General features: G+C 34.2%; 3 protein-coding genes and 1 pseudogene across 3 annotated transcripts; 2 read left to right on the top strand and 2 right to left on the bottom strand.

Annotated features, from left to right (window-relative positions):
• Positions 1-4,272: 4,272 nt before the first annotated feature.
• Positions 4,273-8,163, bottom strand: mio (GATOR complex protein mio). The gene has a single exon (XM_066403226.1). The coding sequence runs from the start codon at positions 8,059-8,061 to the stop codon at positions 5,518-5,520; it is 2,544 nt and encodes an 847-aa protein (XP_066259323.1). The 5' UTR covers positions 8,062-8,163; the 3' UTR covers positions 4,273-5,517.
• Positions 8,164-8,631: 468 nt separating this feature from the next.
• LOC136417445 (ribosomal RNA-processing protein 8-like) lies at positions 8,632-12,063 on the top strand. The gene is made up of 4 exons (XM_066403135.1): positions 8,632-8,827; positions 10,488-11,230; positions 11,526-11,762; positions 11,819-12,063. The coding sequence occupies exons 1-4, from the start codon at positions 8,747-8,749 to the stop codon at positions 12,027-12,029; spliced, it is 1,272 nt and encodes a 423-aa protein (XP_066259232.1). The 5' UTR covers positions 8,632-8,746; the 3' UTR covers positions 12,030-12,063.
• LOC136417352 (mitochondrial import inner membrane translocase subunit TIM50-C-like) lies at positions 8,941-10,017 on the top strand (annotated as a pseudogene).
• A 2-nt stretch (positions 12,064-12,065) lies between the features above and the next one.
• mus301 (mutagen-sensitive 301) lies at positions 12,066-19,007 on the bottom strand. The gene is made up of 16 exons (XM_066403117.1): positions 18,827-19,007; positions 17,534-17,611; positions 15,794-17,311; positions 15,498-15,703; positions 15,296-15,441; positions 15,120-15,244; positions 14,958-15,070; positions 14,675-14,889; positions 14,097-14,355; positions 13,919-14,033; positions 13,708-13,865; positions 13,561-13,656; positions 13,271-13,369; positions 12,982-13,170; positions 12,789-12,923; positions 12,066-12,569 (listed from the first exon to the last, which is right to left on the bottom strand). Exons 1-16 carry the CDS (start codon positions 18,900-18,902, stop codon positions 12,459-12,461), a joined length of 3,639 nt encoding a protein of 1,212 aa, XP_066259214.1. The 5' UTR covers positions 18,903-19,007; the 3' UTR covers positions 12,066-12,458.
• Positions 19,008-19,519: the final 512 nt, after the last annotated feature.

Below are 19,519 nucleotides of genomic sequence, written 5' to 3'. Positions count from 1 at the left end.
AATTATTTTTTAATAAATCAGAATTATGAATCCAAAAATATAAACTTTTTAGTGTCTCCTGAAAATTTTGGTTTTTGTAATTACTTGGTTTTGCAGTTTCGCCGACGATATGTGCAGGGTGTTTCAATTTGGAGTGTTTTGACAGGAAAAATCTATTTCCTGACTAGATAGAAGAAAACTGATTTAGGTGTCACAGGCTCGATTTTTGAGAAATGTTTAATGCCAAAAACCGTTTCTCGATATCGTCACAGCCCACTAAGATACAGAAGGTTTTTCGATTTTTGGCCATTTTGAAAATCGCCAATAACTTCCTCATTTATTAAAATATTGGTTTTGCGTAAAAACATTACTATAGCACTTTTTTAAGAGGAATCTAATAGAGTACTCAAATTTTTTCTGTTGTCCACCGTTTTCCTACAAATTGCTACAACTTAATTTTTTCAAATATAAATTATAGGCGGTCACGGCTTAACAAAATGGACAATTTTAAACCCTTTTCAACGATGTATATACTTTAATATTTATTATCGAAAATGACGGAAATACAACGTATAACTTTTTTTGACATAAGTTGGCTATGAAAATTGCTGTTAACGCAACGAAGCAACTATTCAGTCTTTTGTTTTACTATCACTACTGTTGTGTCACTGTCATTTCCAAAATTTATTTTGAGTTTTCTCTTGATATAGAGACTCTTAGCATTTGATATTTAGTATTTAGTTAGAATGTATGAAAATTTTGAAAAATATGACATGTTAAAATGTTATATATTATCAAATGAAAATTCTCAGGTAGCAAACGAACTTTACCTTAACACATATCCTGAACGTCGTCAACCAGAGAAGAGAATTTTTCAAACAATAAAAAATAATTTAATAAATTATGGAAGCTTTAAAAAGCCTAGACCGAAACATTACAACATAAACGACGAAAAGGAAATTGAAGAGTTAAAATCATTGGGGAAGTCTTAGAAGATCCGAATATATCCTTACGGACTCTGGCTGAAAGAAGTAATAATACAACAAGCATTTTAAGAACGCTTAAGAAACACCATTATAAACCTTATTGCACAAGACGTATTCATCAACTTCACGAGGGGGATGCCATTAGGAGGTTGAGATTTTATCACTGGTTTTTGGAGAATTGTAACCAAGATATGAATTTTCCATTAACCATTATTTGGACTGATAAAGCGAGAATTGATAATTCTGGAATATTTAACAGATACAATTCTTACCACTGGTGCGCAGAAAATCCACATGCGGTTATTTCCCAAAATCGGCAAGGTCGGTTTGGATTTAATATATGGGTGGGAATATTTAGAGGGAGATTTGTCGGACTTCATTTTTATGAAGGACATTTAACGGCTGGAAGCTACTTACACATTTTGAACACTTGCCTTATTCCGTTCCTTGAAAATGTACCTCTCACTCATGTTGAAGACTTGTATTATCAGCAAGACGGATGTCCTCCTCATAACGCTAGAATTGCAACTAGGTTTTTAAATGAAGAGTTTCAGCAGAAGTGGATCGGAACGAATGGTCCCATACCGTGGCCGGCAAGGTCCTGTAACCTCACTCCTATGGATTTCTTCTTGTGGGGGAGATTAAAAGATCTCATCTTCAAGGGAAGAAATATTCAAACAAGAGCAGAATTAGAAGAAGCCACTCGACGTGCTTTTGCAAGAATCATTGCTGTGGAACTGTTAAATACTTGTAATTCTGTGCGAAAAAGATGTTTGCAATGTATTCAAAACGGAGGAGTTCAGTTTGAACAGCTACAGTAATGGACAAAAGTATATAGACAAATAAATTTTGGGAAAAATTCTTATTTCCAGAGATTTTTTTAAAAGATGGTTATTTATAAAGTTGCCTGGCAATGGGTGCGTGTTGAGACAGAAACCCCAATTTTCAAACATTTCAATTAAAAAAAATAAGTTTTATTTAATCAATTTTGGTTGGACAAAATTATATAGACAAATCAGAAATTTCTAAAATAAAAGGTTATCATGAATTAATATATTAACAAAATATTATTTTTTATGAAATTCTATTCTAATACTTAGTGGAGTACCCATTATTGTCAATTACTGCTTGGCATCGCCTAGGCATGGACTCTAAAAGCTTGTTGATGTAATCCAGATCGATTTTCTTCCATGTTTCTTCCAATTGATTATAGAGTTCATCTTTATTGGAGCAGTGTTTGGTTTCAACTAGTCTTTTGAGATGTTCCCACATATTTTCAATCGGATTTAAATCCGGTGACTGCGATGGCCACTGTAAAATGCGAATTTTTTCATCTAACAGGTATTGTTTTGCCAGCCTAGAAGTGTGTTTTGGGTCATTATCTTGTTGAAAGGTGGATCGTAGGGGCATATGATCTTCCATATAAGGTAACAAGACATCTCTTAGTATATCCCTATACGTAAATCTGTCCATAATTCCTTCAATACGATGTAACGAACCCATTCCAAATCCCGAGAAACATCCCCACACCATCACAGACCCAGCTTCATGTTTAACGGTGGACAACATGTACTTGGGATCCATTCTTTTGCCACATGGACGTCGCACATAATTGATCCCGTCAGTTCCATGCAGATTAAATTTCGATTCATCCGAAAAACACACTCTTTTCCAATCGTTAAAGGTCCAGTGCAGATGGTTGCGTGCAAATTCTAGTCGGGCCTTCCGGTTCTTCTTACTAAGCAATGGCTTTTTGATGGGACGACGTGCAAATAAATTAAGATCATCCAGCCTTCGTTTTATGGTCTTAGTTGAAACACTGGGAACGCCCTCAGCGGTAATCTCATTTTTAATTTGTCTTGGCGTTTTAAATGGATCTTTGGAAGAAATTGTCTTAATCAAACGAAGGGTCCTAGCTTGAAGTTTTCTAGGTCGACCAGTTCGGTGAGCAACTTCCACGGAGCCTTTTTTTTTAAATTGACTGATAATAGCCCAAACTGTCTTCCGCTTCAAATTTAAACTTTTTGCGATGTCTACTTGTCGTAAACCACTATTATACTGCTCTATAATTTTTGTTCTGATTTCAAAAGATACTTGAGCACCGCGGGGCATTGTAGAACTTAATTTTTTGAAAAAATGAAACAATTCTAATATTGTATATTCAACAAATAAACGATATGAACTGCCAGTCTATATACTTTTGTCCAAGCAAAAAACTATATTATTTTATTAAATATTTATTGCCATGCAAAAAAATAAAAACATTTTAAAAATATTATTCCTTGTAGCTACCCATATTTTTTACCAAAAAAGGAAGTTCAAATTCAATTACTTGGTACATTTTTATAAAGAATCTTATTTGTCTATATACTTTTGTCCATTACTGTACGTTAAAAGTATGTTTTAAAATTTATTTCATTTCATTAGAAGGCATTAAAATTATCTTTTTTTTTAGGTTTCAAGGTCTTTGACAGCAATTTTCGTAGCCAATTTATGTCAAAAAAAGTTATACGTTAATTTCCGTCATTATCGATAATAAATATTAAAGTATATACATCGTTGAAAAGGGTTTAAAATTGTCCATTTTGTTAAGCCGTGACCGCCTATGATTTATATTTGAAAAAATTAAGTTGTAGCAATTTGTAGGAAAACGGTGGACAACAGAAAAAATTTGAGTACTCTATTAGATTCCTCTTAAAAAAGTGCTATAGTAATGTTTTTACGCAAAACCAATATTTTAATAAATGAGGAAGTTATTGGCGATTTTCAAAATGGCCAAAAATCGAAAAACCTTCTGTATCTTAGTGGGCTGTGACGATATCGAGAAACGGTTTTTGGCGTTAAACATTTCTCAAAAATCGAGCCTGTGACACCTAAATCAGTTTTCTTCTATCTAGTCAGAAAATAGGTTTTTCCTGTCAAAACACTCCAAATTGAAACACCCTGTATATATACTATAAGTTTAATTTGTACCAAAACTTTTGCAAGGTTTTACTTTGTCCGCTGACAGAATATTAAACTTTTTTTGCACGTGTAGATAATTATATCTTTAAATGATTATATTATTTGATGTAAAAGTGTATGAATTAATAAGTAAAGTGTAGATAAAAATTTTATTTGTTTTTGAAAAGAAATAGGCAGAAATATAATAGATAGAAAGGTAAAAGGACTATGGGAGCCAGTGTATACATAGAGTAATAAAAAAAACATAAAAATGAGAATAAAATGTGGACTTTTTCTTAGTTCACCGTGTAGTTATATTTAAAAATGTCGATTTCGAATATGCCTAGGATTTGATTGTGCTACAAATAAAATATCTGGGGAAAGATTAAAGAAGTCCAGTGCAATGCTCTTAAAGGGGCACCCATGAATGAAGTTGTCTACAACGCTGATTTCCTCAACTGAAACTGAATTGCCTATAATAAACTGTGCTAATCGTACATATTTTAGTTAAAGTTGAAGTTTCGGACACAGAGGAACATACCAGAATAGCATAACAAATATACAAGAGTTTCTATTACATAATATAAACATATACCTACACTTAAAATGACTGAGATTATATGAAAGATATAAGTAATAATTACGAGTCACGAGCCTTTTATAGTTAATCATTAGCTACTTATGCGTACCAGAGATATCAGTCACATCTGAATTCATCAGAAATTGGATGTAGGGATTAGACATTTACATTTGTACATACATATACAGGTACACTAGTTCAAATTGGAACATACGAATTGTGCAAGTGAGAAAAAGACCCGACAAGGTTTAATATTCTTCCGACACAAATCAACAATGAAATGGGCGGAGTCGGCCGGTGCCTCCACTTCGATGTTCAGATTAGTATCAATTTCATTATCTTCACGGCAATAATTTTTTTTTCAAATATCAGAACAAAAAGCAGCAATGCAAATAAATGAACTCTGCGCGTTAAAATCGAAATTTCTTAGATGTTTTACATGCACTGGTTAATTTATTTATTTTCCGATATAATTTTAAACGAGAAACTAATCGTTCTTTTTCGTTTATTAGTTGACCTTGAGTTTACAGCCAGTGTCGCCGGTCAGTCGTGGACCCAGCAACAAATCATAAACAAATATCAGCGAATTCAGATCATCATATTCATCAATGAAGTACCTAAATTATGCTATAATAGGAAAATGTACAATAATTTATAAATAAGTAAAAAACTAATTTAATTCATCACTAGAACTTATATCAGTAAAAATTCGGAAATGGTAAGATATCTGACAACTCCACGTGAACTGACTCCGCCCACTTCAACAGCTAGTCACGCGATTCACTTTGTTGGTCTTTGTCGGAGACATATTAAAACTTATGCGGTCTTTCTCCCACTTGCACAAATTCTAGGTTCCAACTTGAACTGGTGATACCTGTATTCTTCCTGCATTACTAATTGAACCTTTTCCTTAGAGATTTTAATAAATCCGAACTAATTAATAGATACTCTAATTACAATACTCTAATTAACCTTACAATCACACCATTAAATACCTATGTATCCTGGTTAAAAATGGGGCCATCATTTTTAATTTGCAGGAGTAGTAAAATCGAGAGAAAAACACTTACAAGAACATCCCACCATCGGGCATTCCTGATGTTCTTCAAACCAACTAGTCATGTGTTTTGAGTGTCCCCCATGGCGGCAGCTCTGGCACCAGGTGAACCAATTGTCGAAAGACTGGCCTCTGGTATCATCCGCATCTTCTACTGGTGTTCCCATGGTCATCAGGCATATTATGCACCTGGGCAACGGTTTGCGGCAATGCGGGCAGCCAGTGAGTTTATTTGCAGCTCCAGCGACGCTTATTCTTGAAAACTGTTGGTTTTTCAAGGATCTCAAATGAGCAGAAATATTTTTTCCGCAATAAGTGCACGACATATACACTTGTGGGAGCGGTCTTTCGTTTTTGGCTTTCACAAGCATGAGATCAAAGTCGGCACGCTCGAACCAGTACTTCCATCGATTTAGTAGTTCTTGGTAATCCTCTATCCAACGTTTCACGTGAGGGGAATCTAGTTCATGTGGAAACGCCCGAACGGCAATAAGGGTTGTAGACTGGATATCAGCAGTACAATCTAAGTAATTCTGAAGTAATTTTAGGCCTTGCGAAGTATTCCCTGTTAGCAATAAACCATCTAAATTTCCTTTTTCGCATAAATCTGAACTAAGTTTATTCAAATAATCTAACAACTTATGATCAGGTAAAAATACAAGGGCAAAGCCCACTCGGTCGTCCACAATAATGTCAGTTTCCTTCAAAACACAATCATAATTCCCTGAACTGGCAAGTAAGAAACTAAACATGGCTTTCAGGTACGGATCTGAGATTTTCTTTAAGGCAGTTCCACAAAATCTTTTCCAATTGCTATCATCATCATTTGAGAACCCAGCTAGGGCAATACCAACATAGTTGAGACCAATCTCCACTGGTGCCCTATTCAGCACCTCTATTGCTAAAGAAATTTGCAAATTGAAAACTGCAATAGCAGCTGCACGGGAGTAAGCACCTTCCCGCTCAAGATTTTCCACAAATGTAGTGATTCCATTGATGTCATTATTCATTGGCCAACTGCACAATTGCAAGCTCATACTGCGGTCAGTGCGCACATAAAATTTCACAGAGCCTTTGCAGTTTTGGTGAGCTAACTCTAGCCAAGGAATGGTAACAACTTCTGAGGGGGTAGTTTCATAATTACATGTTAAGACTGACAAAACGCCTGGATGCTTATAACTGGTGCTCAGACTTGTTGCTACAACTCGTCCGTCTTCTACTAGTTTTGCACTCAAATGCAACCAATTCCAAACATTTGACAATATCTCATCTTCTTTGACTATTTGGGAATGTTTGTATAGCTCTTCTTCTAATCCATATTGGGCTTTCGCGCGTTCCTGAATTTTCATAGAAATATCACTAAACTCAGGAACAGTCTTGAGTTGCAAACACTTTAACATTTTCTTCCCACAAGGCCAAAACAATTCAAAGTATGGTGTCAAATTCAGGGTGATTCGATCATGAACAGGGTAGTCTTGAATCTCATATTTTCCTGATATATTTGTATAACTACAACTTAAGATTCTGTTTTCATCTGTTGGGTGCCAACTAAATGAAGCTACTGGTCCTGAAGATTTTAGATTGATAAGTCTTTCCATTATAACTGGTTCTACATCTGGATTTCCCACTGATGGATTTTGAATGTCATATAAACTAATATAACCATGGTCCCGCTGCAGGACTGACAACACATTAGATTTAGTGGGGCACCAGCCCATTTTCAGCACAGGCCTTGCTTGAGGCAAAACCTGTATTGGTTTTTCAAGGTTTCTAGTGTCCCACACATAGACCTGACTCTCAAAATATGAGGCGAGGTACTTATCATCTCTTGGGTTTGTGCATACCCCCAGAGCTGCCTTTGTCACTGTAAAACTGACCATTCGAGAAGGATCTCTGATATCAAACAGCCTTATGTACTTCATATTAATTCCAGTGGCTAGAATTTTGCTATTGTTATAAAACCAACATAAGTGTTGGCAATGATCTGATAAACCAAATTCATAAAGAGGTTTACTCAATTCAGATATGTTGCTTGATGTTACAAAACCTATAGTAATGTCCCTTTTTGCACACACCTGGGCTACATCAAATATCATCACAGAACTGTCTGGTTTGTATTTCTCCAAGCCCACTGCTAATAAATTTGAGTCCACTGGATTAAAATGAACTGACGTGCATGGTCTAGGGAACTTTGAACTGAACTCACGTTTGGGTAATCCACTTCCATCCCAAGCCAATTTGGCCATGTAAGTTACTGTGATTTTCCCACCGCTGCCTCCTAAAGCTACCACTTCGTCGCCTTGCGAATGTGGGTAGATATCCATGCATTTTACTTGATGTTGATTGTTTGCCACACAGATCATTTCAGCAATGTGTGTATTTGACACGTTATAGACACCAGCAGTAAATATTCTTTCTCGGCTTGGTTTTATTTGATAGCAGGTGATGATATCGCCACCCCAAAGAATGAAACGGTTTGCTATAGGGCTCCACATTACTTCAAGTTTTGCAGCCATAATTTACTAAATTTCAAGATTATAGTTTAAGTAGTCTACAAATTCCAGTCCAGTGAAGGTGGATGAGAAACAGCGTATTAAAAGCGGTTAGGAAATACGACTATTTGTTTAGCGGATGCAAAGATGAGAATTACTATGTAGTTTTTTCTCTAGTATAAAATTTCATTTTTTCGAATTTCAAATTCTAACCTAACAAGTCACATTTCCAAATCAAAATGAAAATAAAGCAGTTGTCTTCGAACTGCTAAAAGTCACGGCGGTTAGAACTATCTTATGTATTGACACGTGAGAGTTCAGAATATTTTGAGATTTAGGCTTGGAGTATTAACTTAATATTGCTATAGTTAATATTTTTCATTTCATGCCTATGACAATTTTTTTCATATTTTTGGATGCAGGGTCTACCTGAGAATTCCTTTTCTTAACAATATTTTGCACTAGCCTGTTCCTTATTGCGTTGTCTACTATAGTTAACGTAGTTTACATGCATTTGCCAATTTGTCAATATTTTGTAATTGTACGGACATTGCGGTCATATACTTTACTCAAAAAACTCAAACACCAAATATATTCACATTTACATGTAAAAATATATGACCGTTTTTAGTGCTTTTTCATTTAAAAGTAAATTAATAAATTGATAGAAAGCAAATTTGTTAGTAGCCTTTCATCTTATTTATTTAAAATGTCATTTTTTAACATTGCCGGCTCAAAAGACTGGGGGACTACTGATGCGGGGGAAAAATTGTGGGAAACGTTTAATAAGGTGAAGAATCCTTTTTTCTCATAATTCTTAAACTTGCAATTACAAGTTATAGAACTATAGTACAAATGTTTATATACCCAGGGTTTTCCTTGTAGAACTAACTGTATCCGTCAATGCTTGTTATGTCTAGCACATCTATCAAATTCATATTCTATTCTCACATAAAATTTAAATATACACCCAAAAGTCGAATATTTTAATCAAGCGCCAGGATTTGGAGAACCTTTGGAAGGTTTTCTCAACTGAGCACAAATGTTTTTTGAAAACAACCAGCATTTTCTTGACAAGATGTTTGGTGTCTGAAAGCAACGTCAAGAAAACTGCTCCCATATTTATTAATGTAGAAAAACAAAACTACAAAAAAAAGTCAAGTTTCAACAATAAAACCTTCTTGGCCATCAGAAACATGAAGAATATGTTTTTGTTTCTGGGACTTTTTTGTTAAAGTAAGTTCTTATGTGTTGTTTATGTATGGCAAGTACCCAACCAACGAAAGAAGCCATTTAGTTCCTGATAAGTTCACTCACTTGCCTCTTTAGAAACAGCATGTTTGGGAGCTCTGAAAAAAGTACAATTTGGGAGACTTATTCAAGAACCATCTAAAGATAAATTGCTCTCAGACCCTTTGCCGTATTCATACTACCAGCTTCCATACATATTAATTTTAAAATTGACTGATGTCCTGGCACACCCTAATTGGATTTACCAGACTGGCTGGAAGTTTAAGAAGCGGCCTGGCATGAAACACTAGAAAATTTAGCTGACCTTTAAGAAATTATAGTTTTCACTGCAGAGCCTAGAATGATTATCTTCTCAATGCTTGAAGCTTTAGATTATAAAGGTTTAATTTCACACAAACTTGTTTGAGATTCCACTTATTTAATCAATGGTCACCATATAAAAAATTTAGAAAAACTAAACAGAGATTTAAAGAAAGTAATTGTAGTTGATTGGAACACACAGTCTTTAAAATTTCAACCAGACAATCTTTTTAAAGTCGAAAAGTAAAATGGGAGTGAAAGTGACAGCACCTTAATAGGGCTCACTGAATTTCTTAAGGCCATACCTCAAATGGAGATTGAGGATGTGCAGAAGTTTTTAACTTTTATAAGTAGTTTAAAGACCCATTAGACAAGTTTAGGGAAAAGCAAATTGAGTATATGGAAGAACAAAAGAAACCAGTTCTGTAACCTCATGAATATATGAAGCGATTATTAAATATGTTGTTTATAAGGTTTTAAAGTTCAAGTCTAACATAAATTGAATTTGTTGAGTTGAAAATAAATTTTTATATTTTTGGTTTCTATATGTAAATTGAGGATTGAATTTAGGAACAGTCTTTTTTAATTGAATAATTCGTCAGTTCAAGTGTCAGAACTGTTATTTGTGAATCTATGATTCTGGTTGTTCGTTTATAGCTTCTGCTCTCTAGATAAACAATAAGAAGGAGTGGTTTTTGATAAATTGAGCAAAAAATTTATGGTTAGACTCTATTTTAGATTCAATAAGAACTTTGTTCCTGCCAAAATTACAATAATTTGAGCTTTAAATACAAAGTGTTCCATTATGTTGAAGTATCCACTTTATCCACACCCTAAGAATGTAACACTTTTTTCTGCCTGTGGTTACACTTATTATAATATCTCATTTAATTTTTTAGGACAAGAAAAATAATGAAAACGGCAAAAGAAAAATCAAAGTAAAAGACAAAAAAGGCACTATTAACAGAATTAGTGCAAATTTATTAAATAAGAAAGATGAAATGTTGAGAACCATGAAAAAAAAAATTTTAAAACCGTCTCGTCCAGACGAAATTCCCCTTAATAATTCTTATTCTCCAGAAGATTATCATATGAGACATAACAAAAAAAATTTAAAAAGAAAGCGCAACGGTTCGTCTATCTTGTGTAAATCCACCGCTAAAAAAGCTAAAAAGGAAATAACTGGATTAAGTACTAAAGTTATCCCAAAAATTGCAGCTAAAGTGTCAAAAAAAGCAAACAATTCAAAACAGAAAAACTTGAAGTCAAAAGAATCATGCTCATCCAAAAATGGACAAAATCCGAACACGTCTTTTGACACTCCCCAAACCCAAAAAAGCAAACAAAAGCTCAAAAAACTAAAACAATATTTAGAAAAAAAAGGACAACAGCAGCTTCCTCGGCCTAAACTGACTGAAAAGCAATCCAATTTGCCGTTAAGAGAAAGAATGATGAGGAAGCTACAAGCAGCTAGATTTCGATACTTAAATGAGCAAATTTATACTACCACTGGCAATCAAACAGAAAAGGCTTTTAGGCGGGATCCGGAGGCCTTCAAGGCGTACCACGAAGGTTACAAGTTACAGGTGAAGCGGTGGCCCCTAAATCCACTAGACAAGATTATCAAATCTGTATTGAAAATGTAAGTAGCTAAAATATATACAGGCAATTTATAAATGATTACTTACAACCCACATAATCAACCTGCTTTTGACAACTAACGGTGGTTGGTGTTTCTAAAGGTCATGTCCGCATGATTTTTTGATGACGATTGTGTTATAGTATTAAATTTCTCTTCAAAATTTTTTCAAATAGAACATTTTTACATTTACAACTTTGGTCTAGTTGCAATAGCAATTCATAAAAAAACTGAATCAAACTATTTAATCCTGTACTTTGAGTGTAATATTTGATGATACAATAAAGTGTCGTAATAGGGACAAAAATCTGGTAATAGCCGACTTTGGTTGTGGAGAAGCAAAGCTAGCTCAATCAGTAGATCAAAAGGTTCACTCCTTTGACCTGGTGGCAGCAAACCAAGAAGTCACTGCTTGTGATATGGCCCATGTACCCTTAAGTGACTCTTCGGTAGATATTGTAGTATTCTGCTTGTCTTTGATGGGCACAAATTTGGGAGATTATTTACTAGAAGCTAATAGAGTTCTTAAAAACGGGTAAGTGCATTTCAGATGAAAGTACGAAGGTCTAAGTAGGTATATTTGAATTTTAGAGGTTTGCTTAAAATCAGCGAAGTCGAAAGCCGATTTGAAGACGTCGACGATTTTGTGAAGAAATGCAATAAATACGGTTTTAAGAAGACTTGGATGGATCTCTCTTATAACCTGTTTTATTTTATAGATTTTAGGAAGATCGCAAGTGTTGGAGATAAAAAGAAACTGCCGGCTATTGCTTTACAACCCTGTCTTTATAAAAAACGATAATAAAATTATAAATTATGAAATATATATAATTCTAGCGAATTTATTTATTTTAACATGTGTAAGATAGCAACAAAATCTTATGTACAAAAAAATAATACTTATAATTTGGGCTAACAAACGGAATAACATAAAATAATGTGCAACACGTTTAGATAATACAAAACTAACATTTATTCTTTCTCATTATCTCATATATATCATAAATATATCATTATTGCAAACGTTTTCCTTAATACCATGAAAGGCTGAGGTCAAAGAGGCATTTATTATACCGGATAATTTCTGAGTAGTATTCAGCAGTTTTGTAACTTTGATTGTCTTCAACTCATAGAATATTCTCGATTACTGCATTAGAACTTTTGAAATCAATAAACCTTTACATTAAGCGATTGGTATCTCCTGTGTAGAAATGGTTTTAGAACTTAAAAATTATTTTACCGGAGGCGTAGGCGTGTGTAATAATATTCTGGGATCTTCAATTCCATCCAAAACATCTTCGGCCTGCTCTCTAAGATTCTCAACTTTTTCTAGAAGTAACATCTAAGGGTAAACAAAAAAATTGTATGATACGTAAAATAGTTAATACAAGAGTTTTAAATAGAATTAATACGATATAATAGACAGAATTTTATCAGGGCTTAGGTCCCCCTTTTCTTACCGAAACAGTTCAGTTATTCGCGACTAAAAAGCTCATGTCTAAGTCATTTAAAATGCTAAAGGAGGTCGGTACTGAGCTAGCCATCTTTCGAACCTACTTACTTTTGAAGCAGCAATCAGCTGACTTGCAACTTTTCTGGACATAAATTCGATATTTTCCATTAGTTCGTTAACGTTTGCTTTGGCAATGCTCTGCAGATTTTTGTAACCAGCAGTGTACAATTGTTTCGCCCGACTCTAAACATTGAGCCACATTAAAGAATTAGCAGTTAAATTTGGTTTTCAAAAAGTATACCTGCTTTACTGCAGGCAATTCCATTAAAGGGGCCAGTTCTTTAATGCAACAGTGCGACAGTCTTTGGCTCATTCCTTTGAGCAGGTGCGAAAAGGCCCAGAACTCTTCAAGCTGTTCACAAAAATTTACTACATTTGATGCGAACGTAGCCGAATTTGTCATGAGATTTTGAACTATCCCTCTATTGACCTATAAGAATAATTAGTATTATTTCTATTAAGCTTAAGTCATAATTCAATAACTCGGTTTTGCGGTTAGAAAAACAATAATAAACATTATAAAAACTTACCTGATATTTTTCGGATACTCTAAATACGGGCATTTCGTTCCAAAGATCATAAAGCATCAATGTTACATAAAACCTATTGAGAATTTTCTCTGGAATTTGCTATAAACGTTAAATTGTAAAAATAAACAGAATTAAATTAATAAATAATAACATACAAGATGTTTTATTTTTGCAACAATGCAAGAGATAAAAAAGTTTCTAAATTAAAAGTGTTTACATCTTCGATATAATGTCTGAAGCCTTAACAAGAAATTGTTCTATTAGCTTACATGTTCTATTACTTTACATACCTTGGGAGTTTGACCTGTCGCCATCTTAAGAGTAACAGATTCATCAAATCCGAGTATTCGAGATGTTTGCAATTCCCTTTCGTTTAAATGCGTAAGCTAGAAAAGTGGATTTATAATCAAACCAGTTTTGGATGATAAAAATCTTACCACATCATAATAAACCTCAATATTTGGCCTTATTTGTTCCGAAGTGTCATAAGGAGTAACCAAATAAAGCAAATGAAGGCAGTTCAATAAAACTAGACTCTTTTGAGCTTGGTATAAATCATCGTATAATTGGTGAGCACGTGTTAAATGTAATCCACCTATAGAATGGTACAAATATAGGATCATAAGTGAATCGACTCATAAAGCAAACCTTTAGATGCTGCTGTTCCCAAACTGCTAACAATTAGTTTAGTGCTGCTAGTTAAAACTATGGTTTTTTTGGTCGTCGTTTTGGTGTTAACAACTTGAGAGACCAAATCTGACGTCTAAAATCATCAAGTCAATCATATATTCAATTATACACAACATTGTTACTTCAAACGTCTTACATTAGTTAGACACTCAAACGTTTGATCCATTTTAACAGTAACATTGCACTGCGATTGCACACTTCCTTCATTCCCCTTAGCAGTACTTTCCTGCAATGCTCCTAATTTAAACAGTTTCTTAATAACGCTATCAGTCAGTCGCTTAATATCGACACCTAATTTATCAACTTGCACAGCCATGAGAGAGAATCGAGTCACTTCATGAAGTTGAGTTCTCGTATTGGCTATACCCAAACTTATGCAACTGAGAAGAAACTGCCTAAAAACAGTAACAGTTGCCAATTTATACAGAATTTAATAGACATTTTATGGACATTCTACTGAATTCACATAGTAGCTAGATTGAATTTTGAACCAATTTTGAAAGCAATTACCGTGAATTTTCTCACTAGAAATTTCGTATTTAATTACTTCAAAATACAATGTGAATAAAAAAGTGGAGGGTGTCAGTTCATGTTGGAACATTCAATACAAACCTTTGACTTTGACATGATCAAGTTAATTCCTGATGCAGCAATAAATAAATCATAATTAGTTTAATCTTCAAAGCTATACCTGCAAAAAATGACAAGAGTTACCTCAAATCCCGGCCTTCATCACGATGCAGACTTGAAATGGCTTGATTCATAGGACTCATCAATAGATCCTTAACTCTAGGAAGATCCACTAATGACGTTAAGATTATACTTTCTCCAGATTCGCCCAGGCCCGCCCTACCAGCTCTTCCTACCATTTGTTTGTAACGTGAAAGGTTTAAAAATTCCCTTCCTATATAGGGCGAACGCAAAATTACCTACAATCAATATCTCTCTCAACAATTTCTGAATTATGTAAATACACTTTGTGTATTGGGAATATTACCCTTCTTGCTGGCAAATTTACCCCGGCTGCCAGAGTTGAAGTGCAACAAATAACGGAAATAGTTCCTGATCTGAAAGCTTCTTCTAATAGCCTCCTCTCCTCACTGGTTAAGCCTTAAAATTAAATATTCTCAAACAAAGAAATCGCAGATAAAATACCCACCCGAATGATGATAAGCAATTCCATATGGCACAGATAACCTAAGGATATGACAAAGTTCTCCAGCTTCTACCTTCAAAGCGTGAAGTAGCTGATCTTTCTCATCCTTTTTGTGAAGTTTTAAATGTCTAGAAACCCTTATTTAATGGTAGCATAAGTAAACACATGCCCTTACTTACGGTTTTGTGAGCTTACACAACAAATGCACGACATTTTCGCAGTTAGCACGTGAAGCGCAAAAGACCAGACACGACTCTTTCGGCACAACTTGCAATACTAGTCCCCCCAACATGTCAGGGTCTACCTTGGAGACAGCTTCCGAGTACTGTAAAGGAGAATGGTAAAAATGAATATTGAAGATTAGATCAATTGCAATTTTACTTTGAAATCCACTTTTTTAATATCAACTAATAAATCCTTCTCATTGGTGTAACTCCAGTTGACCTTAGCAATTTGATTCTCACACTTCACATATTCTGTTAACTCCACAGGCCTAAAATCCTGAGAATACACCTCAGCTTTCAGGAATTTGGCCACCTCTTGTATATTCCCAATGGTAGCACTCATGCCAACAATGTGAAGGTTTGCTAAAATTAATGGAAACAGTAGTAAGTTTTAGAGATATTAAAAATGGTTCATTTTCAAATAATATATATGTATGTGCTTATTTCACTTACCATTCAAGAAAGTCATTTTGGTTAAACAGGACTCCAATGTGGCTCCCCTACCCTCCTCCCCAATTAAATGTAATTCATCCACCACTACAAGGCCAATTTCATCTAATCTACCAGTCTCTATAAGGCTGTTTACCAGTCCTAAAGCCTTTTCTATAGTGGCAATATAGACGGAACGCTTTCTGCGGCGTTTCCTTGGAGGATAGGAACCTTTGCTGGACGCGTATTCTTCGACCAGGAAATCCAAAGCTACTCCAAAGGGAGAAAAGTCCCAAACTTTCTCTTGGACTATTGCCACGTAGGGTAAAATAAATATGACGTTTTTCTGACGGCAAATAATTTCGCGCAGCATTAGAACTTCCGCTACCAAGGTTTTACCTCCACTGGTGGGCAAGGCGTATATTAAATTTGATTTTCGAGCAAGTGCCAGCTTCAAACATTCATCTTGCCAATCGTACAACTTATCTATTCCTTTGTAGAGCTTAATCAAATCTCTGACTTTGATAGGAAGGCCATAAAAATTACCTAAATTTTTAAATTCCGTTGTGCTCTCCCGCAAAGATCTGTTTAGGGTGATATTTGATATTTGACTGTCATTATCTGTTGGCTGAAGGCTTTTAGCAGCGTTATTAAGCAAAGCTTGCTTTATAACTGATCCTAAGCTACAATTTGAATCATAGAAACTATCCTCTCTAGGACGCCTTCCATTTAGGTTTTTGTTCAATTCTTCTTGTATTTTACTTTCATTCAAATCTACAATAGACTTCGATAGGTCGTCGGCAAAAAATACATCCAAGATTTCATCTGCTATGGTTTTACTTTTATGTCCATTTCCCATTTCACATATTGATTGCTCAATTTGCTCAAACAACTCATCTACTTCTCTCTTGTAAATGTCGGTAACACAGTTATCAGTAAATATAAGAGATCTATCCATGTCCTGGTCTTTTTTTCCCTTAGATGCTGATATCTTATCAGCAAAAGATCTCAAAATAGGCATTTTAAAATCTTCATTAATGTTTTTTATTGTGTTTTCCAATCTGGAAGTTTCCAGCTGCCGTTTTTCAATTGCACTTTTGTTCAATGACTCATTCTGACTGATAGCTGCATCAATTTGGTTAATCATTTGTGTGTTAAATGATTGGGAAAATAGATCATCTTCATCATTGTCCTGACTGCTATTTGAGGCTGATGTTGTATTATGAGTGCTAGTATTATCATTACTTTCCTTACTTAAGAAGCAGGCAAAAGCGTCAAACTCTGCTTGAGTTGTTGGGTCTTTGCCTTTAAACATTAAAGATTTATTATCCAACATGGCACCTAATGTATCTGGTTTGTTAGAAGGTGTATTGTTTTCTTTATCTACTTTAATCTTTTTTGCATGATACATAGCTGAATATACAGGTGGAGCTCGTTTTGAGGACGACGCTTCATATTTTTCGTCAATATTGTGAATTGGACTATCACAGTTTTCAATAACATAATCCTCACTATTGATAGATCCGAAGCCGCTAGAACACGCTAAAAAGAGAGGAAATATTAATTTTAATTTTTTTGTTCTAGATATTTCATAAACAAAAAATCCTGAGGCCTTTTTAAATAAATGCAAGTACTTACTAGTTACCATACGTATTGAATTATACATACGTATTGAGTTGAAGAGAAAGGACATTTTTAAAGATACTTAACTTCTGTATTTAAATTTATTTACCAAGGCTTGGTTGTGATTCAACCTCCACATACCTCGAATTAAAGTGAATTTTTTCTGGGCCTGTAGTTCTTGATTCCTGGGAGGAAACTCATGTGATGAATTGCTTGATACTGCAAAAAAAGAAAGTACTTCAATGAAAATAAGGTAATTAATTACACAAAATACATCAATGTCGAAGTAATGTTAAATATACTCTCCTACTCATAAGCTTAATGCTAGATGAAGAAGAATATGCTTTATTGTTGAAGATAACAATCTTGTTGACACAATACAAGTATTAAAGATATAAAAGTGGTATAAATAAGAATTTAACTGAAACAAAAAGTAACAAATGATGATTTGCTGGAATAGGCCACAAAATTAAAAATAATCTATAGACAAAAAGTATTAAAAACATATAGGACAATAAAATAGTATCCAAATATCCATTTCTACACAAGAGAAATATCAAAAAAGTTGTCATTGTTGTAGAAGGCACTGTCACTCAACAAATCTTCCACACCCCTTCTAAACTGTTTCCCTGTGTTTTGTTAAGTACTTAAGAGTAGCTTGATACTTATTAAATGCCTTGAGAGTTATGAAAGGCAAGCTAGCAAAGATTCTGTCACTCCTTGTGCATACATAAGCAAAAGTGAAGCCTAACAGATTGGCAAACCAGGTAAATACTTTCAAATAAATACATGGAAGGAAGCCTCAAGAATGAAAAAGACTATTAAGTATAATACTCATTATAGTAATACTACTCATACTTATACTAACTCCAACTAACCTGAAGCAGTAAACAAACAGTTTTAGACAAAGAAGAAGCTAAATATAAGGAAAAAGCAATAGTATGTATTGAAGGTATTACTTATGAATCCTAGGTAGTGCATATATAATAGTAAGTTCCAGACATGCCTATCACATTAGAAGAAGCTTTTTATTAGAATATTGGTTGTGATGTTAAAATTTTCCAAAACGTTTCTCTACTATTTATTTTAATGAAGTGGGACATGAATGTAACCATATATTATAAGAAACTTGATATGAAAGCATTTATAATCGTGTGACCTTATTAGTTTAATAAAGTGTCTTTACATGCAGTCCTGTCCTTACATGGCTGTCTCTGAATGTAGAGTTATGGACAAATGTGGTAAGTTGGGTTTATGGGTAAACCAGTTGACACAGTGGGCAGTTTATAATTTAGGAAAGCAATCCAAGTCTGTTAGAAAATTGCACACTATGTTACTCCTTATGTTATGTTGCATTAACTTTCCATCACGTTATTGCGAATCCAAAAACAAGCTTTATACAGTAACATCAAATACTTTACTCTTTACACTTACCCATAGGTTTTACAGAAGTACAAGAAGACCGCTTTTGTACGCTCTTTTTAACGCCACTTTTCCTAGAAAAGTCCATTTTAATAACATTAACTAAACTTGATGAAATAATGTGGGTCCAAGATCGAATAATGTGTTTCCAATAATAATCAAATTTAGATTCTTAAACGACCCTTTCCGGTCCTCAGCTCTATCCCCCCGGCTAATCTATTTTCTGTTTTGTTTTTGTTTCGATTTTGTTTTGTTTTGATTTTCTAGTCTCGGGATGATTTCAATATCGATAATTCAATAATCGATAATAAAAGAGGAGAAAAAAAATTAAGCATATTTATTGATTTATAGAAGCAAACCTATGAACGACCTATGATCAAATAGGTGAAAAACAGACGTTTCAAATAAATACGGATCAATCTTGATATTCGATATTCTCATTAATAATTCTTGCGTACTATGATGAAAAGTGACGTGATATACCCGGGGCATATTCTAACCAAACAAAAGTTGTTTTGATGTTGGTGTTAGTGTTGTTAACTATAATCATTTTCGTTTTCTATGGTCTTTAAAGAGGATTTTCTTATTGATTTTTGTATTAATATTTGAAGAAACGGAAAAATTATTGTGCTACAACGAACTAATATGTAAGTACTACAAATTTTGGTTTTAGTATCATGTCTCCTTTTGAATCCACGATTCTCT

Source organism: Euwallacea similis, chromosome 28, assembly GCF_039881205.1.
Source record: "Euwallacea similis isolate ESF13 chromosome 28, ESF131.1, whole genome shotgun sequence".
NCBI lineage: Eukaryota > Metazoa > Arthropoda > Insecta > Coleoptera > Curculionidae > Euwallacea > Euwallacea similis.
The sequence above is the reverse complement of the archived record's forward strand: the minus strand, read 5'-3'. Positions and strand labels throughout refer to the sequence as shown.